The following is a 25,676-nucleotide window of genomic DNA, read 5'->3' on the forward strand; positions in this document are numbered from 1 at the left end:
CTTGAAAATCAATGATAGAAAGGGAAGTCTGCTCCCTGACCTTAAGCTATACTACAAAGCTACAGTAATCAAAACGGTTTGGTACTGGCAGTAGAACAGACCAATAGATCAAAGGAACAGAATAGAGATTCCACATATAAACCCACACATATATGGTCAATTAATACATGATAAAGGAACCATGGATATACAATGGGGAAAAGACAGCCTTTTCAATAACTGGTGCTGGGACTGGACAGCTACATGCAAGAGAATGAAACTGGATCACTGCCTAACTCCACACACAAAAGTAAACTCGAAATGGATTAAACACCTAAATATAAGACCTGAAACCATAAAACTCTTAGAAAAAAACATAGACAAAAATCTCTTGAGCATAAGTATGAGTAATTTTTTCTGGACACATCTCCAGAAGGAAATGACAAGGGAAACAAAATAAAAAATGAACAAGTGGGACTACATCAAACCAAAAAACTTCTGTACAGCAAAGGACACCATCAGAATAACAAAAAGGCAACTACACCGTGGGAGAATATATTCATAAATGATTCATCTGATAAGGGATTAACATCCAAAATATATAAAGAATTTATACAACTCAACATCAAAAAAACAAATAACCTGATTAAAAATGGGTGGAGGACCTGAATAGACATTTTTCCAAAGAAGACACACAGATGGCCAATAGGCACATGAAAAGATGCTCCACATTGTTAATCATCAGGGAAATGCAAGTTAAAACCACAATGAGATATCACCTCATACCAGTCAGAATGGCCACTATCCAAAAGATAAGAAATAACAAGTGTTGGCGAGTATGTGGAGAAAAGGAAGCCCTCCTGCATTGTAGGTGGGAATGCAAATTGGTGCAACTGCTCTGGAAAGCAGTATGGAGGTTCCTCAAAAAAACTAAAAATAGAAATACCATATAACCCAACAATTCCACTTCTAGGAATTTACCCAAAGAAAACAAAATCCATGATTTGAAAAGACATATGTACCCCTATGTTTATTGCCACATTATTTACAGTAGCCAAGTCATGGTAGCAACCTAAGTGTCCATCAATAGATGAATGGATAAAGAAGAGGTGGTACATATACACAATGGAATATTATTCAGCCATAAAAAAGAAACCCTTCCATTTGTGACAACATGGATGGACCTAGAGGGGATTATGCTAAGTGAGATAAAGCAGGCAGAAAAAGACAAATACAATTCGATTTCACTTATTTGTGGAATATAAAAACAAAATGAAGAATATAGCAGTAGGCTCATAGACACTGAGAAGTGACTGGTGGTTACCATGGGGGCGGGGCTGGGGTGGATGGTTGGAAGGGTGAGGGGGATAAAGGGGCACGAAAATTCTCAATTGTTTTGTAAGTTGGTCATGGGGACGGTGGTACAGGATGGAGACTGTAGCCAATGATTCTGTGTCATCTTCCTACACTAACACATGGTAACAGCACTAGTTGGGGTGAGGAGTTAGCAATGTGGGTAACCGGTGAACCACTGAGTTGTATACTTGAAACCAACGTAAGATCGTGTCTCAGCTACACTTCACATGTATATCTATAGCAGGGAGGGGTTTGTGGCTGTCTCACACTTTCATGTTTGTTTCTTATGAGGAAACCTAGTAAGGTTTTAGACATTTTCTTTTTTCTCAGCCACACTGGAGGTTTTAAAATTGTGTTATGGATAAAAGTGTGCTTTTATTGGCTGATATTTATGAAGTAAATCTCTTTCTCTCTTTTTTTCTTTTGTAGTGTATTTAAATGTGACAGATCTGAAAACTCACCAGGTCGGGTGGGATACTTTCTGTGTCAGATGGTCACCCCACCGGGCAGCCACATCCTACAGGCTAAAACTAAGCCCTGCAGATGGTACGTGTGCAACACCTCGCGTCTCAGCAAGAAGATGCCATTTGTTTCTAAAATGATGTGTAAAAATGTCTCCAACTATCACTGATGTGGGCACTGGCATTTTCCTTTGTTGTCATGATCAGGAACCAGAGGACAAGAAATCACAGTGCGTGGATCAGAAACCAGCCACTGCTTCACTGGCCTGTCGCCAGACACTGATCACAGTGTCACTGTCTTTGTGCAGACACCGAACCTTGAGGGACCAGGTGTCTCCATCAGAGAACATACCAGTAAGTTTTCGAATCATTTGGAAAGACTCCGTAAGTCATCAGAGAAGGATGCAGGTGTGGGGGACTTAGGGGGCTCTGTGCGGCTCTTCTCCCCCTGGGCAGCAGTGATGATGGGATGGTGGCAGGTTCCTGAAGGTGGCTCTCTGGCAGGTTTAGGACCTGTATCTGCAGCAAATCCGTGTTGCCCCTGCTACAGAGTTAGCGTCATTCTAAGGGAAGGGCTAAAGAATGGAGGTACGGCTGCAGCTGACAGCGAGAAGCAGAAGGATCCGTGCTCCTGGCCTGCACTCGCTGGACGCTGTCTGACGGCCTTCCTTCTGCCCGTGGCTCTTGGCCCTGCTCTCTGCAGCTGGTCAGTGGTGAATGACACCCATGACACCGAGTTTGGGAGAAGGGGAATTCCCGGCACGTCAGTGCCAGTGAGACATGATTCATTACCAAAGGCTTGAATTGCTCTTAAAATGTACTTCTTGTGGTGTGAAGTGTGTACATGCGGTGTTTTTCTAATTGCTGTTTTTCAATTCTAGCTGTGAAACCAACAGAAGCCCCCACGGAGCCACCCACACCTCCTCCCCCTCCCACAATCCCGCCTGCCCGGGAAGGTGCGTACCCCGGACTGGGCAATGCAGGCAGCTCGTGCGGTGGACAGCCTTCTTATTTATGCAGCCTCTACATTTCCAATTGATATGCAGTGTTTCTGATTTATTATTTTTGCTGTAGATTTTTCAGGATAAAAGAAAAGATTACCAGAATAAGCTCTTCACCCCCTCTGGGCACATTTTGTTGTGAATAAAATTAGCTAAACTAATAGGCTAATCAAGCTCTTCAGTCGCAACCACGTTTCCTCCATTGTGCAGATTAGTGACCGGTGACACCTTACACAGGCCGTCGTCACAGGGCCAGCATTTCTGCCCTCTGGCTGCTGGGTCAGTAGGCGCTGTGAACCTTTCGGTGTCACTCTGCAACCTGGCCCCTGGGGCCCTCGGTTTTGGAATTCCTGGCATCTGACCTGTAAGGTGCCCTGGAATACACAGAGCTAAGAAGTTTCCATGCACCCAAGTTTGAGACATAATTGTCACTTGTTGTGAACTGGTGGAAAGAATTCTGAGAGCTATTAAAACTGGTCTCTTAGGAATTTGGGGACAGTTCTCAGTGTTTTATCAAATTAAGTTTAAAATAACTACTGGTTTATGCTTTATGCACATTCTCTTTCTAACATTTAATTGAAAGCATTTCAGGTTTTAAAAGTATTTTTATCTTAGAAGGCTCTAGAATGCTTTATCTTTATTAAATCTATTAAGCAAGTGAAAATTGAAAGTCTCTCACTAAAGGATAAAATAATACTGTTATTATTATAGGGTTAATAATGGGTTTCTTTAAATTACACAGTTGAAAGAAATTCAGTAAGTAATTTGGCTTAAAAACATGTTAAGTTTTTTTTTCTTAATAGACTTTATTTTTTAGAGCAGTTTTAGGTTCACAGCAAAATTGAGCTGAAAGTGCAGAGTTCCCATAAGCTGCCTACCCCTCACGTGCACAGCTTCCCCCTATCAACACCCAGCACCAGAGGGGTACACTCGTCATGATCTTGGAGCCTGCAGTGACACCTCATCATCACCCATAGTCCAGAGTTTAGGGTTCACTCTTGGCACTGTATACTCTACATGTTAAATTTTTATACTCTAATGTTTTGTTAATTTTTTTTAGCCTATATGTCTGAAAATTCAAACTAAAGACATTATTTTATTCTCTGGCTTTCCTCCCTCTATATGATTTTAGTGGCCAAATTTAAATTTGAAGGACACCTTATTTGCACCAAATTTTTAATAATTGTATGCGAAATCAACAGACCTATGAATGGCTCCTTTTAAGTCCTTGATGTGGTTGCTTTTCGTTTGATTTCCTCCTCATTTGTTGTTCGAAGCTTCCTAGAGAGTTCCACCAGGGAAGAGCATCTGTTTGCATAACAGATCCAAACGGAGTGATTCCAGAGCAGAAACTGAGGGCCAGTTAGAGCAGCGCTTCTCAAACTCTGGTGCTCACCTGGGCATTTGGGTATTGCTGAGCTGATTCAAGGAGTCTGGGGCAGGGCCCAGAGCTTTGCGTCTCTGCATAGCTCCCAGGCGACGCTGTTGTGCATGAACCACACTTTGAGCCCGAGGTGTTGGTTTTATAAATTACACTTCTCAGTTGCATAACTTCATCTGAATGAAAGAGTTCGTGAGGTTCAGGCTCCTTCCTTTCCCCCCCAGTGTGCAGAGGGGCCAAGGCGGACATCGTGTTCTTGACTGACGCCTCCTGGAGCATTGGGGATGACAATTTTAACAAAGTGGTCAAGTTCATCTTCAATACTGTGGGAGCCTTTGATGAAATCAGTCCGGCTGGGATTCAGGTGGGTTTCATCTCACAGGTGGCTCTTTGTTTGTGGCGTCTTGCTCCTTCCTTTGAACTGTCCTTTCTAAGTTTAAGAAAGACTTCTTGCTATAAAGTGTGTTTTGACTTTTGTTACATGCTATTTTCATTCTATACGTATTTTAGGTAAGGAGTTGGGTGTAAATGATAAATAAATAGAAAAATAAATATTCCTCTGGATAAAGCTGAGCATCTCCTCCACTGCTCCCAACATACGCATGAACTGAACACTCAAGTGCAGTGGCTCTGAACAATTTTTGAGGATCTTGCCAGATCCCTCTGAGAATCTGATTAAAGTTATTGCTAACCACTTCCTGGATTCTGCAACCTTGAACACCCACTTCAAATTCCACCCTTTCTGGAGAGGCTTCCTTGATAGCTTTATGCATTCCATCCTCCTGACCGATTTTTGTCTTTACTGCTGTCATGGCAAGTGTCGCTCAGTATTGTCACTATCTGTGTGACTCTCTTCTATCTGGATCATCGACTCCTTAATGCAAGACACTGTATCACATTATTATTATTTTTGAATTCTTTCTTTCCCATTCCTCCTGGTGAATTATCTTCTTAATTTTGGCAGTTCTTCACTGTGGGGTCTTAGAGACATTATGAAATGAAGAGATTTTGACATAAACCACAAATAATCTCATAAATGAATCGTGTCTTCTTTTATGGACTAGTACTTCATACAATATTCTACATTCAGATCTCCAATAATCCTGTGGGTGTTGTTCCAGCCCAGGAAGAGTAAAAAATCAGTCTAAAGTGTCAACAGCTAAGTCATTTTTCCCCTCCTTTTAGAAATTAGTGTTTCTAATAAAGAGTAAAAAATAGCTACCATATTTTATTAAAAAATAGCTACCATATTCTATAAACCAGCTATTTTGTATATGTGATTATTAGTCCTTAAAACAACAGTAGAAAGTAAGCATAATTATCTCCAGTTTTACTGGTAAGGCAATCAAAGCCCAGAGAAGTTGAGAGCTTGCCCAGTGTCACATAGCTATTGAGGGGCAGGGCAAGGGTGTGAGCTCGGTGGGTTCTGACCGCAATGCCCGTGCTCTTCCTGCTAAGTCACACCGCCACTGAGTGTGTGATGAGTGCTAATTAGTATCACATATATGACATTTGTCTGTTGCTGTGAAGAATGTAGAAGGCACTAAGAAGGAGCAGCTGGCTGAGGACCAGTTGCTTAGCCATCGTTTGAGTTCAAGGTGTTCTGTTCTCATTTCTAGTCTTGGCACCTCACTGCTCCCCGGCTGCACCCCTGCTTTCCTACCTCCCAGAGAAGGGCTCCATGTGAATACAGCATATCTACATTACTGATTCTGATTATTGAGTTTCATTGGCCATTAGAAATGAGAAGACGTAATGAGACAACAGCAGTCACTGTTACAACATCAGCTATGAAGAACTGATTTTGTCAGGCCTGAGATACTTTTTCCCATTCTGCAGCAAGAGGAATTGCTGAAAATTGAAATACCAGAAGAGACCACCTTCTGACTCTCACCTCCAAACCACATTCCCTTTCAGGTCTCATTTGTGCAGTACAGTGATGAGGTCAAGTCTGAGTTCAAGCTGAACACGTACAATGACAAGGCCCTGGCCCTCGGGGCCCTGCAGAATATTAGGTACAGAGGCGGAAACACAAGAACAGGTCAGTCGGCCAGAGGGTGCCAAGCTCCTCTCTCTGCCGGGACAGGTGGAGCTGGGTGTGCCATTTCAGTGCTCAGATTCTTATCTGCTGGGTGTGACCGGCGGCATCTGGTCAGTTCTAACCGAGGAGACACTGACGTGTTCCATGCCACGCTCTGCAGGCAAGGCCCTCACGTTCATCAAGGAGAAGGTGCTGACCTGGGAGAGCGGCATGAGGAAGAGTGTCCCCAAGGTGCTGGTCGTGGTCACGGACGGGCGGTCACAGGATGAGGTGAAGAGGGCCGCGCTGGCCATACAGCACTCAGGTGGGCACGGGCGCAGGCTGCACGCGGTGGTCGCATCCCCAGGAGCTGCACTTGGTGGTCGTGTCCCACATGAGCTGGCGCCCAGTGGTTGCACCCTCAGGAGCTGCACCCAGTGGTCTCACTCCCCCTACCCCTGCCAGGAGCTGGTATCCAGTGCTTGCACCTCCCGCGAGCTGATGCCCAGTGGTCTCACTTGGCATGTTAACATTTGAAATGTTAAGTGAAGGCTCAAGAGACCAAAGTTGCTGGTTTCACTTTGTTCCTGTTTTACTCTACTCCATACCTTATAGTGGTGGTTTATATTTAATTATGGAATGATTTGGTATGTGCTCAAAAATGACATGATGTATTCTTTGCATAGAATGTGACTGAGGGTCTGTCAGAGAGCAAAGCTGATTCCCCCATGGCGGCTGGAGGGCTGCCCTGTGAGTGGTGGCGCGGGCCCAGAGCAGGCTTCCTCCCAGCAGTGCATCTTGACGCTGGTTCTCTGCGCAAGGAGAGACATAGGGAAGCCTCTAGTTCAAGCACCTGCCTGCAGATGCAGATGCAATTCAGTTTAGAGAAGCAGCTGCTGAGGAGGAGTGTGGGGGCCTAGGGAGGTGCCCCCAGGGCAGATCTTGGCAACCTTGCTCCCTGAGAGCATCCTGGTGAATCTGCCCTTGGGTCAGTTCATTAGGATTATGAGAGAGGAACTAACTCTTACCAGCATTTGCATTAATACCTCTCTGCTTCCCCAGGTAGGGGTCCAAGGTGGACATATTTTAGAATTCTCTGCTGTGCAAGATTTGTTGTAGCAAATTGCAGAGTACTTTGTTGCATGAAATTCATCACCTGCACGTACACGATCCTTTATCTGGAAGTATGAGTCATACTATCTTTCCTCAGTAAAGATCGTTTTTTCTGATTTTTATAAATTATTGCCTCTATGTTGTGGTACTGTGAGCAGATTCTGTATTTTGCTCTCTTTGCTGATTTAAGTTGGGGATTACGAATGCTTGCTTGAGTTACCTATTTAAATTTAATTAGTCTATTTTTTCTACTTTGACATTAAGATTTTCGAGTGAAGACTTTATTTGCATCAATCTAAATAAGGGAGAGGGTATTGCTGGTGAGGGTTCCACTCTGAGAGTAGCCAGAGCGCTGCCTCGGGCCGGAGTTCACTGAGGAAATCAAAAGCTCACATGTCAAAATGAGGTCATTTTTTGGCTCCTGAGGGAGTCACGCTTGAAATGTTGAGGTGCCTGGGAGAGCTGCAGAGTTCATGAGGCCAGGGAAGGGGATGTGGAGCAACATTAGTCTCTCTGCCATTTAAAAATGCTTATCTACTGTTAGGATTTTATCTTAGAAAATCCGATTAATTGAATTTTTAAAGTCAGAAAATAGGAAGGCTTGGAAAAAGTCCACCGTCATTGAAAGGAGTTTATGTTAGTGGAGAGGACCTGCTGCATGCGCTGGGAACTACGGAGGCGTTTCTGAGGTTTTGCCTTCAGTCGCTGAACAGTCAGGGCGGAGCGGGGTGCGTGATGCCCTCTGTGAACGCCGCCCCGCAGGGTTCAGCATCTTCGTGGTGGGCGTGGCCGACGTGGACTACAACGAGCTCGCCAACATCGCCAGCAAGCCGAGCGAGCGGCACGTGTTCATCGTGGATGACTTTGAGTCCTTTGAGAAGATTGAGGACAATCTCATCACATTTGTCTGTGAAACTGCCACCTCAAGTAAGTCGTGGTCCAAATGGGTCTATCATCTCACTTGTTTTGAAAAATAACTTGGACAATGCCCTATCCTATGTGGGATCAAGTCTGTGTGCATAAATAGGTCCTGGGAAATCACTTGAGGACCTGATGAATCATTGTTCCTACTGGGATCGTGCTAGATGTGTGCCTGTCAGAGGTTCATTTTTAGCCTTGGAGATGAAATATTCCTTGTATGGAAATACAGTATATCCTTTCCCACCGTCCCGATGCTTGTGGCAGTTGAGTGAATTAATCTTCCATCTTAGAATGCATTTATAGAAGCATTTCTGAGAGATGAGGGAGTTCCCTATTAGCAATCAATTGGTATTCGTTCTGTCAACATCCATGCCTCAAAGGAGCAATGAAAAAACCCACTTGTGCATTTGTGTGCCATAGAAATACACTTGGTTCTCATTTGTTTTTCTGGATATAGACTTTTCTTATATCAAGTGCTCAAGTTCAGCTTTTAAAATACAGTGAAGTACCAAAGATTGATTATTTAAGTCAGCTTATCCTCTTCCCCATCCATGGGCACTGATTCTGGGGGGTAGAGGGTATGGAGGCATGTAGGTGGCTAGTCCAGCCCCTGGGTCCCAGGCGGGGCTATACTTCACAAGTGTTCTATTTCCCTCTGTTACACATTAAATCAAAAACTCAGAACTCTGTTCGAGTCTCAGCAGTACACAAATGTCAGTGGTTTATGGCGAAAGCTTACGGTAAAAACATACGGTGAAACTTCCGCGGAAGCTCAGAAGGGAGACGCGCTGGCGGCGGTGGTCAGGAGCTGCGCGCCTCCCCGGCGGACCTGAAGGTCACCCTCTGGCGTCTTGGGCTCTGGGTCCAGGGGGGAAACTGCTTCACGTTCGTCACTGTGCCGCGCTGTTTGGCGACCAGTGTGGGGCTCTGGGGCTTGGCGGAGAAGAGGGCGGGGCAGGGACAAGCTCCTCCTGCCTTTCTGTGAATCTAGAATTCCTGGGGAGAAAAGTTCTTTACTCTATTGAACAGCATCTGAAGTTTCCCCCCTAGAACTCTACTTTACTATTCTTAACATTGTAAAAATCCAGTGGGACTGGAGAATGTTCAGAAAACATTGTTCATGTTGGTCAATAGACTAATTTCTCCTACACATATGAAGTCTGCACAAAATAACTTATAAAAAGTTAGATTGATGCTATTTTTTGTGAATGATTGAACAGTTTCGTTATTTGATACGTGTGCACATCTGCATCCTGTGCCCGTATAACGTTGGTGAATCGTACTTACAGAACACTGTACATTGCAGGTTGTCCTCTCGTTTATTTGGACGGCTACACATCCCCAGGTAAGCATTTTTACCACTGGGATAATCTGTTTGAGAATTTAGGCAATAAAATAATAAAAACGGCCTCATTCCAATGTTTTCTTTTCTTTCCTGATGTTAAGGTTTTAAGATGCTTGAAGCGTACAACCTGACAGAAAAGCATTTTGCGTCTGTACAAGGGGTCTCTTTGGAGTCAGGGTCTTTCCCCAGCTACTCAGCCTACCGGCTTCAGAAGAACGCCTTTGTGCATCAGCCTACAGTGTAAGTGTGACAGCTGCAGGCTCTCCTTCTGATAATGGGCCAGACTCTGTTTGAGGCTCTTGGAGTCTTTGCTGACTCCTTAGAGTCTAGGAAACTTAGTCCTTACAGAGGGACCCGGTGGTCTCCGCATCTGGGTCAGGTGCGCAGGGCGCTGGGACTCGAGCCTGCTGTGCTCGGACCCCAGAACCTTGTCCTGGTTCCGCAGTGTCTCGGGCCTCTGGCCTTTTTGAACGGGGGCAGCTGTTCTGGGGTGGGAGCAGGATGGGTCCCAGGGAGCAGGTGGCAGCCCGCGGCGGGCACGGTTGAAGCGGTCAGGCCGGCGGCAGTCTGTGTGTACCGGCCCGGCTCGGGCAATCTGTTGGGAGGCTCTAGCTGCTGTTTTCCTTCATGAAAGTTTGCACCTGGGTCTGATAACCAAAATATGCACTTTTTATTCATTAGAATGAAAATATTTGAGTGTTGAAAAATATGTTCAGAAACTCATGGAGAAAAAAGAACAAGAAAAATAAAGCTTTCAGAAATTTAGGACAGGGTCGGGGAACGATGTCTGAAATTTGAAATGCTCTGGGAAAGCTGACGGAAAATTCAGCCCCAAACCAAAGCTAATTTCTTTTAAGGAAGCTCAGGTCATAGTGTTGTAGTCTGACCACACTGTAGGTTCCTGACTCTCTTATGGCTAACCAGGCTGGTGTACAGTTTTAGGGTGTTGAGTGAACCCTAGCCACCCGTGCTCAGCTCTTACCACGAAGTGTGGCTCCTGCGTTTGACCACAGCAGCCTTCTCCCTTCTCAAGCATCACAGCTTGTGGCCGAAGGAAACATAAGTGCAATTAAATTATTTTTTCATAAGCACTCATTACTGAGGAGGGGAAACAGGGCTGGGTGTGGAATGGATTAATATGAAGACTCTAGTTTTAACATGGAATATTATGAAAGTAGCAGTTGCTTGAACATACAAAAGGCAGCGAGCGTGTTAGCTTGCCCAGAACATAGTTTTAAGAAGCGGAGCAACATTGAATTCCAGAAGTACCAATGACACAGTACAAGGACACAAAGCCTCAACGTACATTTTCTGTGCCCTCTGTCAAAATTTTTGGAGGAATAGACTCATTTCTGTCCAAGAGCTGATTGTCAAAGCATTTCTCCTGTCTCCAGGGAGAAACTGTTATTAAATGGTCTCACACAGGAAACCATTAATTCTTTGAAGATTCCCCCAGAACAATGATTGACTCAAGTTTGGAAGGACACATGGGTCACATTTTTTTTGTCTAACTGCCTTAGAGCTAAGAAACATTTCCTTTTAATGGAATCGCATCCTTTATCATCATTAAACATTTGCACATGTATATGGCCTTAACATCTATTACAGGTTTATTTTGGGGAACATATGAACTTCTGGGGATTATTTGACTTATTTTATTTCAAGAGAGGAATTTGGAAGTGTAAGAACTATGAGATAGTTGGGGGGGAGGGTGGAAATCGTAAAACTTTAAGCCTGCTCACTTGTGACCTCATACTCCCGATTTTGGAAATTACGTGTATTTAGCAAGTCATTCTCTTTAAGGTTTTTCCATTGATATAGTGTTTATTACTCTAAAATTATTATATAATTTTATAACCATCTATGTGTCTATAAAAAATTAGTTATTAACAGTAGGATAAAAGATCATTTGGCAATGTCCCAGACTTTTGTGACTGTATCAGATTATAAATAATCTATTCCTACTTATGTGATGCATCTTTAGTGTTTGGTCTTTTGATGTTTTCCTCTTCTAAATGTGTCCCTCTTCTGATGTGCAGCCAGATTATCATAAATGGCTTCTAATACTACCATATTTCATGCTGAATCCATAATGGGATTCTGACCCAAAGATTTAAAATAATCTCTGTTTCTGATGAGAAGCCCTTATTAATTAATTAATTGCACTTTATCCAACAGAGATCTACACCCCAATGGACTCCCTCCTTCATACACGATTATATTATTGTTCCGACTTCTTCCAGAAACACCCAGTGACCCTTTTGCAATTTGGCAGATCACAGACAGAGACTATAAACCACAAGTTGGGGTGATTGCTGATCGTAAGGATTTTTATCTTATTTTAAGAGATCTGCATACATATTTTTTATTATCTTTTTGGTTTCCTTCTCTTTTCTCTTTAAGAACCTTCTGAATGTTTATATATTTACTTGACATAGGCTTTTATGTTTAAAATAAAAAAAAATAACATCAGGGAATATTCTAATCACATTTTATCTCAATTGAAGTTATTGAATTTTCTAGAAACCCCCCAGTAAGATTTATCTGTTAATACTTTAAATATAAAGTACAGCATTCATGTGATTTAATAACGATTATTTGTTGATTACAGCTTCTAGCAAGACATTATCTTTCTTTAACAAGGATACAAGAGGTGAGGTGCAAACTGTTACATTTGACACTGATGAAGTGAAGACATTATTTTATGGAAGCTTTCATAAGGTAAAAACATCAGATTATCTGGTTATTTATAGAAAAAATATAATGCAAAGATTTAAATTCATTCATTTTATTATTTGAGTGTCATTAAATTGGTAGAAACATAGACATGTCTTTTAAAACAATCTTATTTGTGAGAACTTGATTAATTCAAAGAAGAATATTTAAAACAAAAATAATTATACTAATCAAGAGATAACTATTTTAACATTTTGATATATTTTCAATGCTAATATCTTTTCAAAATTTGAGTCATGTAGTATATACAATGTTGTATGCCTATTTTTTTCTATTTACTATTTTATTGGGAGCATTTATGTCATTTCATTTCAAACATTTAATTATTGTGGATTGTACTTTAAATTGATAAAATGATTCTTTTATAGAGCTCAGTAAACTACTTCTACATGCTCACTTACTGAAAGTTACAAACATCACAAACATGCCATTCCAAAAGTTATCGTTATCTACCAAGAGAATTGAAACAATGTTTATGAAATTAACTTTTACATAAAAAATGCGTTCTCTAAAAACAACTTATCCAAGTTCTAAGGTGTGTTCGTTGGGGATTATCTCTTCTTGTTAATCTTTATTAATTTTTTGTCTGTCAACACCTGAGGATAAAGAGCCCTTATCAGGTTTCTAAAGGATGATTGACAGGAAGAGCATTGAAGTTGGGAGCGTCAGAAATGAAGAGAACAATCTCGGTTACGAGTGGGCTTGTTAGTGGTGTTTCTTGGTCCCCGGGGTCAGGTTCACCGAAGGAGCAGTGCTTGTTGCATGTGTGGTCCAAAACCTCTTGAGCGTGGCACTCGGAAAGTTAGTCCCCGTAGACAGAAGACAAATATTTCCAGTTCAATCAAATTCTCAAGTGAAAATTGAAAAGCTTTCCTGTACTTGAGTAGTCTTAGCTGGATTCCATGCCGATTACATTCCTGAGAATCTTGGTTTCTTTCCAGAATGTTTTTCTTATTCATGAATCAGATTCCTGGTGAGTTGGCAAGGGGACTCCTCATGGAGCTTGAAGAGGCTTCAGAGGCAAAACTAGGAAAGGAAAACAAAGATTTCTGAGTAGAGTCGCACATTTCTCCTTAGCAGTTTGTGGACGTTCATGGTGACATGCAGTAAATAAATGTCCATTGTAAAGTAAATTCTAGTTTGACAAATCCTATTAGCATCAGCTGCTCCTCATCCAGTAAGAGCCACTGAGCCTGGCAGAGTTCTTCTGAGCTGTATCAGCGACACCTTAATTAAGAAAAAAGGGCGTATGCGCTTTTGGCTCATTGATACACTGATTGTACTTTCATTGGAGTAACTTGTTAAAGGTACTATTTTGTTTTCCTTCCATACCCACTGAAGATATTAGAAATGTAGTCTTCTACTAACCGACAGATAACCATTGAGGAGCTACTATTTTTAAATTTCCAAGTGTCATCAAATGCTTCATTTTATTTGAGCAAAAAAGGGCAGTAATTTTGCAGAGGGCTATAATGACAGTTATTATTTTTTTGACATTCCCTTCTTTATTTGCCTTTATAGAGAGATATTTATATTCTTAGGTTTTACATAATGCCTCTTCTTTCTCCTTATTAGCCCTCTTTTCAAATTCTCTACCTTCTTTTTTTCATGATATCTTTCTTTTCCCATTCCCAGTTCCCCCACCCTATTCTTTCAACTTACTCTCATCTGTCCCATCAGTTCCAGGACCAAGCCCCATCGCCATCGGCTGTGTGTGTTTTTTACTGATGCAAGGATTCGAACACTCTTCTTTTACTGCCCATTCTGACACAGGAACGCATGCTCTTCAGCCCCTGAGACAAGAATTAGCAGTATTCTGATAGCAGGAAATTAATGAAAATAATGTGCAGGAAGTTCTTGGGAGAGAAGAGATAGGCTAAAGAGCTTAAGTAGAGAATGGCGGATACCTGTGCTTCCTAAGGGTTTTCTTGAAAAGTTTCTTTGTGTTCCCATTCTAACAGATGACACAAATCCAAGTGAGAAATTCGTAAAAGGAGATCAAAGTAGAATCGAGGAGATACAAGCTTTTAGGGAATGGCAGAGCTTGGAAAGGGAGAAGAGTTGATAAGGGTGTTCCTATTGTTTCTTCTGGTCTGTGACCAACAGTGTTTCATGGTTGAGACATTAAAATGCAAGTAAACATTTAAAGTACAATAAAATATTGTGCTACATTGAAGAGAATGTAGCACAATATGTTTTTAGTATGGGTCTCTTTAAGGCTAGCATTGAATGGACAAGTATATTTGGAGTAATTTAGTTACAAATTAAGTTTTGATTTTGAAATAATGTTTCTGGATACTATGATTTTTCAAGTATTTTGTATGTGTTTGTCTCAGAGATTGTACATACAAGAGCCCACAAATAAGTTTTAGCTCCTATTAGATAATAAATATCTTGGGAATGCTTGTATGATGTTCTTCCTTCATGTTCAATATAAGATGATGGATGGGGGTGCATTTAAAGTTTATTTTTGGTAAGCTATGTACACTTATATACAAAGGCAATATGTGCTTCATATGTACCTCTTACAGATACTCTAAATTAGTGTTTTGGTATTGATTCTATGTGGGAAAAATAATTTACTGTTTAAAAAAATCTTCCAAGACTGTCCTGATGCTTATTGACTCAGAGTATTCACGGGAGTTTCTGTTGCTTTGAACTCGGAGCCATCCTTCCAGAGCAATCAAGCTCTTGCTCTGGGATCATGCTAAGCAGAAACCATGAGCATAATTGTAAACTCAGAGATGAACTGCAGCCACTCTTTATATTGTTGAAATATCAATGTTTTATTAATTATCTCTACTAATAGATTTCTTAAGATTCCAAGTGTCTTCAATATCAGACAAGAACAAAAAACAAGAACAAGATTCTTTCCTTATAAGGAAACTGAATCTTGACTCTGAAGATGCCCAGAGCTGAATCTCTACCGAAGATACGTGCTAGTCCTTTCCTATGTTACACATCCGTAGGGCGTGCAAGTTCTTTTTGACTGAGATTAGAGAAGAACAAATTAAAAATTGAAGTTAGCAAAATCAGTGGGAGACATTCAAGGCTCCTTAGTACTGAGTATGATATATTAATGATTTATTAACTCACATTTGAATAACTGGTCATCTACTGCATTATCCCTGCTCATCTCAGTGAGAGTACACAGGGGGAAAACAGAGATTGTGCATGTATATGTGGATGAAAGAAACTGAGACCCAGAGAGGTCAAGTGGCTCATTTAATTTGGATGTTTTATCAAGTGATATTGACGTTATTACGATTGGGTTCTTGACTTTTTAGTCCAAGACTGTTGATTTGGGATGAGAACAGCTTAACAAGCACAGTTTTTAACCTGTGATCTTAAATTTTGCAGAAGTCAGGCAATCTTTTTGGGGGTGGAAATTTTATAATAGAAACAAACGATCTTTTTAGGTTCATATCGTGGTGACCTCAAAAAGCGTTAAGATATACATCGACTGCTATGAAATCATAGAAAAAGACATTAAAGAAGCTGGAAATATCACAACTGATGGTTATGAAATTCTTGGAAAACTACTTAAAGGAGAGAGGAAATCAGCTACAGTAAGTAACAGTCTTAGGATTCTCAGTGTCTTGTGTTAAAATTGAAATGGCTCTCTTAAAGCCATCAGTGAGCTCTTTCCTCAGTTTTAAATTGTCAAATTTCTTGGTTATATTGAAACATTGGAAATGTTACATTGAGAAAATAAGTTCCTGACAGACCACAATAATGTGCTTTACTGCAAGAAACAAAATAAGATGTCAGGGCACCAGGGAGCATCATGGAATCATCTTGAAACAGGATCCAGTGGGAGAGCGCAACACAAACAGTTGCTAGGAGAATCAGTGAAATCTAAAATAAGCCAGTTTTTGTTCTTCAGAGATAGGAATTGTTAATACAAATGTGTGCAAATGAGACATGAAGCCTTCGTGGACATGGCTGCGACCCTCTCCGGAGCCTGTGGTCGTTCACAGGGAGCTCTCATCTGCCTCCGAGGGAATGTCCGTGTAGCCAGCCGACCTCAGTACTCGCAAGCCTCACAGGCTCATCTTGGAGGCAGAGCATGCCAGCCCTGCTTGCACGGCCATCTAGCAATACAATTTTAAATCTAAGATTTTCACTGTATCAGGACAATTGAGTTCATATTAGATGTCAATCCATAATAATATTATTCTAGAAACAAAGCAATTATTTTTTTAATTGCTTTTATTTAGCTTTCTCCCATGGACAGGATTATCTTCTCTTAGATTCACAAATGAAATTTTTATTTCGCAATGTAGAAACAACTAGTGCAAATTTAATCTAATTGTAATTAAAATCCAGGCTTTTTACTGAATATTGGATTTGATATGTAAATAGACAATTATATCAGGTTTCTAAAAAGATGGCTATCTCCAAACAATCTTTTCCTTTTCATCAAAAGAGCTTTATTTTTTAAATGTAGATAGAAAGTATATGTGAATTTGAAGTTGTTGAGTGTAATCATAAAAGTTATTAGCACTAATAATTCATGAAAAGAACATCCATTTTAGAATAAGTGAGGAGTGTTTCTTTAAATGTTATTTTTCTACAAGGGTGGACTCTTAGAAGTTGATTTAAATGATGTGTGTAGTCTTCGAGTTCTTCATTAAGTAAATTCTTAATTCTTAATTAAATGAAGAGATCAATATTCTCTTAAATAACACTCAATCAAACCTTTCATTTTAGCCAAGGAAGTAGTGAATCAGAAGTGGGCATTTCACCCATGCATTTTGCTGTAATGTCCTTCTCTTTGTCATATGGTTTTATGTCCTTTCCTTATGCGTGAGAAGTTGGCCAAGGTCCCAGGGTGGAAACGTTAATACAAAGCGTTTTTCATGCATCTGTTCGCTGATGTTGCTCTTGGTTGTTTGCAGTTCCAAATCCAGAACTTTGATATCATCTGCAGCCCCGTGTGGACCAGCAGGGACAGGTGCTGTGATATTCCCTCTAGGGTAAGTAACCGGATTGGAATCCTGTCTCCCAGGAATATGGGATGCGGTGCAGGTGGTCTGGGCAAGGAAGTAGCGTCCGGCAACTGCGTCTCCAGGCTGAAGCCAAGGGACTCAGCTCCCACGGCTCAGGCCAGTGACCCTCCCTCAGAAGCCAGGAACACACCCAGCCACAGCTGGAAATTCTCCCTGACAGCCAGCGTGGTTGTGCACAGTCACAAAAGTCCTGCTGAGTCATTGTGTTTGATAAACCCACTTATCGCAGAGCCTTCCTATGGCCTGTAAACTATCAGCATCTTATGGAACAAGCCATCACCTGCATAGCTGAGGTTTATAGCAGAAACGAGCACATTGCTCCCGAGGTGGTGGCTCCCCACAGTGTCTATAAGCAGCAGTGGGCACAGAGGTGGGCGCTGGCAGATCTGCGGGTTTTGGCAAGCAGGGAATTGCATATGACTATGGGACGGGGCATCATTTCCTCAACAGTGTTCCTGAGCACCTGCCACAAGCCGGGCCCTGTCCTGCACGCTAGTGTTGCTGCGGGGCAGACGGAGCGCCCGGTGCAGGGCGGGGCAGGGGAGGAAAAAGTAGCAAGTAGACAAATACTGTTTAGAGTGAAAGCTCTAGGATGAGAAGGGAGCCCCAGGTAAGTGGTAGGCAGCTATGTGGGTGCCCGCCCTCCCTGCCAAGGTTTGATGCAAGCAGAGAGCTGAGTGAAGAGGGGGCCAAGGTGGGCAATGGGGAGAAGCATTCCGGGTGGGCAGAGGGGACCCAGGGCCACAGAGGGCCGTGCATACCCGAGAGCCGTTCTGTGGATCCGTGGGGCTGGGCGGAGAGAACGGGAGGGATGGTGGGCAGTGGGCAAGTGGGGGGTGCCGGGGTGCAGAACGTGTGGGCCTTGTAGGCCGCGGGGAGGATTTAGATCTAACCTAGATGAAACGGCCATCGATATCTGAGATACTCAACATTTCTCTACCACCATATTAGAGAAAAAACTGGGTTAAATTACTCAGAGTCCTCGTGGTGGTTTCCTAACTATTTCTTTGGTTTGGGGATTTGCTAAAGTAAAGCGTAAAGATGTAAAGGAGCAGACCAAGAGCCAACATAAGAGTATTTATAATGATAACAAAAAATTATTCCTTCAAGTTGGGACACAGATTCCCTTGTGTATATCAGATAAGGAGATGTGTATAGGAAATGGGAAGTCACTTTTACCCTCAATTCATACGTAAATATTCTTTTCAAAATTTCAGAGAGACGAAGCAAAATGTGCTGCTCTTCCCAATGCTTGCACGTGTACACAGGACAGCGTCGGACCTCCAGGACCCCCGGGCCCCGCGGTAAGGAGACGTTTTTTTTTTCCCTGTTGGGTCTTTGGAGTGATCACCCTTTGCCAGGAGGCAGTGCATGAAAGGCCCCCAACCACCCGTGTTTTCTGGGATGGAGCGAGCTACCCTGCAGACCGTTTTTGTAGTACGTTTTGAGATCAGAGAGGACTGCATTAATACAGTTTGAACACACTTGAAGACATTTCTCTGGCCATGCAGGAATGAGTGGTATTGGCTAGTAGTCAACAAAGAGCTTTTCCCTTAAACATGTGAATCTGGGTTTCCACCTGTAATCACATGGTTTAGAAAATTCCTTACACCTCCTAAAAACTTCTTGTATGTATGTTATGGAGCCATGGTTGAAAGACTCACCCAAGGGCAACTTGCTGGGAACCTAGGACACCTGTACCTTACGTAGCAGACCTATCATGACAGTGGCACAGAAAAGGCTCATTTACATATGTGATGGTATTGTGAAGTCTGGGTGGCAGTACTACGGTTTAGAGTAAGCTCAGTGAGGAGACTATGGCGAGGTCTGTTCATGGAGGGGAGGAGGCCAGAAAATGCGAGGCGGCACCTTGTTGATCAGCAGCAATAAATCTCATTAGCCATTGTGGAATCTGACTTAGTCACGCCAACATCTGGCCTGGGCTATTTTTGCAGAATGTAAGTGATACCCCTAAACCCTCTTGGCATCTTTTAAGAAAGTGTTTAATTAGCATAGGAACAGCTTAGAGATTCTCAGAACATCAAATTTTACAAGGGTCAATACAAATAATATGAATTGATTTCAGGTTAATTACAAATCAGCTCCTCATAGACAAAATCAAATGTCACTGGCATTATCACCATTTATTTTTTATTAACAGTGACTTACCTGGTTTATATTTGTAATCATAACATTATATCCTGGATAGGACTTGGGTGTTTTTGAGAAGCAGGGATTTTCTTCCTCTGTCTGAGACAACATTGGATACCATTATCATATTTGCTTTTTTTTACTGGTCTCTGAATTCCTGTTACTAACCTACATGTTCTAAGATTCTGAGACAGTCAAGATACTCTTCTCTTATTATTTATTAGTATTTATTATTTTCCCTGAAGAATGCATTCATATAATTCCAAAGTAGATTTTTCTCTTTATTTGTCATGCTTGCCTTTTCAGTAAGCCTCCTATTTTCAAAGGAACTTCAAAATTTGCTAACAAGGAAGTTCAGAATGTAAAAATGAGACACTTTGAATGTACAAAGTTTTGAGATTCTCCTTCCCCACGTATCTGTATGATATGAAATATTTGCTTGAGTATTTTGTAAGTAACTGCGGAAGTATTGATTGTCAGGAGAATGCACTGCTTCTAGAAGCAACTTGTGTGCATCATCTTCTTCGTACTCGCCTATGTTCCCCCTAAAAATGTGCTCTCTTTGTATTTTAGGGAGGACCTGGTGCTAAAGGTCCCAGAGGTGAAAGAGGTACCAGCGGGGCGGTTGTAAGTACCTCTTAGAGCACAGTCACAGGTGCATCAACGTGTTGAAGTCTGGTTGTTCAGATTTCACCCGAGGGAGTCTGTGACCTTGACTGCCTTGGTTTATTACCACCGTCCCATCTCTGGATGTCAAAGTGATGGGTTATACCAGCCACAGAGGGAAACGTACAGGGCATCTCACTGCCCTAGAAACTCACAGGGGAAATCGCAGAAGAACCTGAGGGCTCTGCTGCAGCCTGAGGAAGTGGGGGGACCTGGCCTCAGTCCAAAGACCCCGCAGGGCGCGGAGTCCCTGAGAGCTGGAGAGGGCTGGGCTTCAGGGAACGTGCCGAGAGGCCATGCAAGTGGTCACTGGGGGTCACCGGCCCCTTCTCCCAGTTCCATACCATCTTCCGTAAAACATCTCCCGCTTCCTAGGGGAACGCATTGTGAAGAAAATGTGTAGTTTTGTCTTCATGAAAACTAACCCAGTTAGGAAGGGGAAGCTGGGATGCTAACCCAGGTCTGACTCCAGGTTCATGTATTTTCTATTAGACACATTCGAAGAAGCTCCGGCAGAGAGCATCTGCTCAGTGGATATCTGTTCTTTCCTTGGTTTATATGTGTTTGTCTCAGAAAGAAGCCCAAGTCTAAACTAGCTTAAAATAAATTAAATCCAATGAAATTTGAGCTTTGATTTCATATGAATCTATGAACATAAATATATGAGCATATTATTTTCAATGCATTTTACTTTTAAAATTTTCTAAGAGGACTTTTGGAAATTTAAATGCTCTTATGAATTTATTGCACTTCCCACTTGTCCTTTAGATGAGTAGTAGAGGGAAGAAGGGGATGATATGAATAAATACTTCTGTAGATGTGGAGATGTCTAGAACGTTGGCAAAGATTATATGACTGGTGTTTTAGAGGGATGCAGACGAGTTTCTAACTGGATGTTAGCTCTGAAGGATCATTCTGTGACTTTGTGGTTGTTTCTTGTGTGTTTTAGGGGCCTCCTGGCCCTCGTGGAGATACAGGCCCTCCAGGCCCCCAGGGTCCGCCAGGCCCCCAGGGACCCAATGGACTCTCTATTCCCGGAGAACAAGTAAGCACAAAGGCTTTTTGTATTCAGTGAGGATCGGGGATTAACACTGAGTTTAACTGGAACATTTAAAAATATATTTTGCTAAACTCAAATGTTTTCTCAGATTATTCAACAAAGCTAGTCATTGAGATGACTTCCTATAACTATAATCTCAGATATGGAAATAGTATATGTAAAAGTATATGACTATGTAGAAAAAATTATTGCTACTTATTTGAACTGTAAAGAATTTTTAAAAAGTAAATTGTGAATAGATCCTTCCACATCCTGAAAGCTTTGAATCTGCTTTAAATCTGTGGCAGCCCAGGGGCCCTTTTCTAATGTTTATGACCTCAAGACAAGCTTGCATTATTTGTCCATGTCACCACTTATTTAAAATGTTTTAAATAGAATGTTTACTTTTTGTTTCAAATGCTAATCTGAAGTTATAAAAGGTTTTATCTTTTAAAGCTCATATTTTATTTAACCACTAACTTTTCTTCTACACGTTAAGATCAGACAGACATGGATGTGAATGAGACTATAACTGCGTAGTTTTAAGTTTAAGCCTGAACTCTGAGATGCCATAGTGTTGGATAGATAAAGTTCAGAGGAAAACATAATCTATATCGGACGTAATCATAAGTAAAACGTGAAGGAACAGGGCTTTCTTGCTCAAAAGGGTCAAATGCCCCTGCTTTTACCTTCTTATGTCTAAAAGGAAGTTTCAGGAACTTTGATGCTTTCTTCCTACTATTAAAGCAAGCTTATCAGTTTTAATTAATTCAGCTTTGTCTTTGTACCAAGTATCATCTGGCATGTACTTCTTAAGACCAACGTGGTATCACATTTCATTGACTCGCTTCCTAATAAAATTAGCGCCCAAGTAAACATATTAAATAAACTTTAAAAAAGCTTTTCCTTCAAACTTTCCCTCTATGAGAATCCCTTGCATTAAACTGTGTTCTTTGAAAGTAGGTATATAATCCCATAATTATATAAAATCATTAAGTCCCATTGTAAGTGGAAATTGTACCACTGGGCGTTTCTAAGAAGTGAGCATCCATCCAAGAAAATGATCCTCCCTCTCCCTCCACCAATCCGGTGCCGTCGGGTCCGTGACATCACGGAGCCTCCCGAAGTGACTCACGTCTCCCTTCTACCTTAATCCCCGTGCGGCGCCACGAATGGTCTCCGCTGCCTGCCCCAGGGCCGCCAAGGGACCAAAGGCGATGCCGGAGAGCCAGGACCGCCCGGCCGAGCCGTGAGTTGTCCCCCCATTTGCCCCTTTGGCTTGTCAAGCGCTGTTCGGAAAGCTGCCTTTGCAGCGCCCAGAAGGCGCATGGCTGACCTCGCTGCGCGCTCCCCACTGTCTGTGCGCAGTCCGCACGTCTGTGCTGTTCAGTTCAGGCGTCTGCTGGCTGTCTGAACGTCTGCTGTGCGGCCGGCGTGCTCCCGGCCTGTTTTTCTGTCTCTTTTCAGAGCCCCTGAACCAACTTCTCTTTCTCCTCTTTTGCAAATACTTTGAAGACTAACGAGTGTCCTCCCGTGCAGGAAGTCTATCAGCATCTCACTGTTCGTCTCCTTCTGTGTAGGGAACCCCGGGATTGCCTGGCCCACCAGGGCCCATGGGACCTCCAGGAGACAGGGTGAGTTTTCTCGAGCAGCCTTTAATGATGTTGGAGATGGTACCACATCGTTGCCTGTTAATTAAGAACCCTCCCCAATTCCGGCTGCATGGTTGAAATGCAGAGTTCATGTATCCTGTGGAAAGCTGGAAAACTGTTACCAGCAGGTCATCCGACACCAGATCAGTCTCAAGGTCAATAAAACAAAACCGGGGACTCTGGGCGAGACCTTGAAATTTTGATCTGGAGAAAAATTTTCTGTTGTGTCCCATTAAAAAAAAGAAGGCCATAAAAAGAATTTTAGCCGATTACAGAGAGATTCAAGAATACTAGGAAACTGCTTTAACTCCTAAGTACAGTCTTTGTTATGAGGCAGGTCGATGTTAACTATGAGACTAGCCTCGGTTTCCATGGCACTTGTGGGGAAGTCAGGGTGTCTTTCCTATACGTTCAGAACCCAAACGCCAGTTCAGGCCCTGAAGGCGGCCGGACCGCTGGGGTCCGGCAGGGACTGTGTCCATTCGTGGCAGCTTTCCAGCCTTGCTCTTCACTTACTGATAAAATCTGCAGGAAGACCCCACCTTTCCTACAGCAAGTAAATGAGAAGCTTGGTGAACATGGCCTCTGTGCTATTTAACTTTACAGAGACGTTTGATTTCATAGGAAGCTGGAAAGGCTTTGAGAAGAGATTTTGGAGTTTCTCAGAACCCAAGACTCGTGACTTTTGAGCATCTTATGGTTCAGACAACAGTGTTCTGTGCTCTGACTTGACAGTCCAGTGAGAACATCCAACAGGCAGCAGGGTCTGGGAGGGCCAGCCCTGTCGATGTCACGATGCACGTGGTTTGTTGACCTCAGTACCTCTAAGACACCACTGGGCACAGAGGCGGGTCACTGAGATGAGCAGAGATCTGCCTGGAAAGTACCGAATGGTGCGTGAGAGGCCAGGATGCTCTTTTGCCTGCAGGCCTGCCTCTCAAGTTTGGGAGAAGCGTTCTCTGGGAGCCTCGTACCTGGGGCTGATGATATGTAGTCTTCTGACTCCTTTAAGACGGGCACTGCAGTTGTTTTGAATCCTTATTTCACACTAAAGGACAATAATGAGATTGAAAAGCTGACAAGGCATCTATTCAAGTAGAAAACAACCAACCGCTGCGGTCCTGAAGTGACGGTGGGCAGCCCACTCCATTGCTGTGGGAGCCCCGTCGGGCCCACCCTGCCTTCCTGCACACGCGGCTTCACGGACGGGGGCTCCGGGCAGACACGGTGGGCACCTGGCACACATCCCGTCAGCTTGGTCGTCCTGCACCGGCAGCCGGGGGCCGTCGCCGCCATCACTTCCCCTCTGAGAGGAGGGGCTGGAAAGGACTGTGTTTTCCCTCACAGATTCTAATCTGTGAGCCCAGCTCTGTGGTGAGGCCCTCCAGGCCCCCCGGGTTGAGGGTGAGGCAACCAGGTAATCACCCCCTCTCCCCCTCACAGCCTTGTCCCCCTTCCCACCACTACTGCTGAAAGTGGGGCACACAGCTGATGGGACAGAACCAAATCTGGGAAGTTAGGTAGACTTTGGGTACAGGCATCTCAGCTGAAAAAAAGAAAAAGAAAGAAAGAAACTTGAGCCCTGTGGTGGAAGAGAAGAGAAGCAAGCTCAGGAGAGGAAGCCCAGTGGTCCAGGTGGGGAAGGAGGCCTGTCCCCGGGATGGAGGCCGTGGGCACAGGATGCCTGGCATGACCGCAGCGCAGGCGGATCTCAGTGAGGCAGGCCGTGGGGGCTGGAGGGTGACGGAAGAACCACAGGTGCTGGTGTCCAGTAAGTGTGTGTCAGGAAACAACCACACGTCTTCGCAGCCGTCCTGACGTGCGGGAGGGAGGCAAGCAGCACTGATGGCTACCGCTTTGCAAATGGGGAATAAAACAAGTTACAGCACAGAGTTCTGCAGATGGCTCAGGGGTGGAGCACATCTGAGGACGTCAGAATAAAATCCTCCTAACCTTGGCTTAGGTACTTGCTTCTTCCGGAAAGAAATGGTTTGCTCAGACTTAAGTGTCCATTGACACATGAGTGGATATAGAAAATGCAATATGTATGTAAAATGGAATATTATTCAGGTACTTAAGTATAGTATATATATATATATATAATGGATAATATATAGCATATATATATATGTATGTATAATGAATGCATATAATGGAATACTATTCACCATTAAAAAAAGAAGAGCCGTCATTTGTAGTGACATGGATGAGCCTTGAGCGCGGAGGACATTATGCTAGATGAAATAAGGCGAGCACAGAACGATAAATACTGGGTGCTCTGACCTCTGTACGGAATCTAAAAGAAGCTGAGCTGATGGAAGCGGAGAGCAGAATGGTGGCCTGACAGTGGCCAGGCTGGGGAGAGGGGAAATCGGACATGTTGGTTGGAAGGCACAGAGTTTCAGGTATGCGGGGTGAATAAGTTCTGGAGCGCAGTGATAATAGTTAATTGTGCTGTATTGTTTATCCTTGAAATTTGCTAACGGAGTAGGTCTTAAGTGTTGTCATCACACTCAAGAAAATGATAACTATGGGAGGTAATGGGTGTGTCAATCATCTTGATTTTGGTAATCATTTCACAATGTATATGCATGTCACAATACCGCATCATAGAACATAAATATATACAGTTTTTATTTGTCAATTATGCCTCAATGAAGCTGGGATAAAAGAGAAAATGGTTGATTAGGAAGTTTTTAGACTGACTGAAGGAGAATTATTCAGAAATATGATACTTACCTAAAAAAAAGAAGCAAAGAATGTCCTATATAGCAGTAGGAGAAATTTAATGGAAGAAATGCCAAACTGTCCAAGCCATACTCCCAGAGAGCATTTTTACTTCT

General features: G+C 42.8%; 1 protein-coding gene across 4 annotated transcripts in view; it reads left to right on the forward strand.

Moving 5' to 3' along the window:
- Window positions 1–25,676, forward strand: part of COL12A1 (collagen type XII alpha 1 chain) — a 107,795-nt gene that overhangs the window by 69,830 nt on the left and 12,289 nt on the right. For all 4 annotated transcript variants that reach the window (XM_073224700.1, XM_073224701.1, XM_073224699.1 and 1 more), the window contains 18 exons: window positions 1,765–1,881; window positions 2,004–2,150; window positions 2,678–2,752; window positions 4,403–4,542; window positions 6,096–6,219; window positions 6,380–6,523; window positions 8,074–8,238; window positions 9,539–9,577; window positions 9,679–9,817; window positions 11,756–11,898; window positions 12,189–12,298; window positions 15,733–15,882; window positions 17,215–17,292; window positions 18,543–18,629; window positions 20,050–20,103; window positions 21,092–21,187; window positions 22,377–22,430; window positions 22,762–22,815. In XM_073224700.1, the coding sequence (XP_073080801.1) occupies window positions 1,765–1,881; window positions 2,004–2,150; window positions 2,678–2,752; window positions 4,403–4,542; window positions 6,096–6,219; window positions 6,380–6,523; window positions 8,074–8,238; window positions 9,539–9,577; window positions 9,679–9,817; window positions 11,756–11,898; window positions 12,189–12,298; window positions 15,733–15,882; window positions 17,215–17,292; window positions 18,543–18,629; window positions 20,050–20,103; window positions 21,092–21,187; window positions 22,377–22,430; window positions 22,762–22,815 (1,916 nt within the window). The remainder of the gene's footprint in view (window positions 1–1,764; window positions 1,882–2,003; window positions 2,151–2,677; window positions 2,753–4,402; window positions 4,543–6,095; window positions 6,220–6,379; window positions 6,524–8,073; window positions 8,239–9,538; window positions 9,578–9,678; window positions 9,818–11,755; window positions 11,899–12,188; window positions 12,299–15,732; window positions 15,883–17,214; window positions 17,293–18,542; window positions 18,630–20,049; window positions 20,104–21,091; window positions 21,188–22,376; window positions 22,431–22,761; window positions 22,816–25,676) is intronic.

Source organism: Manis javanica, chromosome 16 (assembly GCF_040802235.1).
Source record: "Manis javanica isolate MJ-LG chromosome 16, MJ_LKY, whole genome shotgun sequence".
Taxonomy (NCBI): domain Eukaryota; kingdom Metazoa; phylum Chordata; class Mammalia; order Pholidota; family Manidae; genus Manis; species Manis javanica.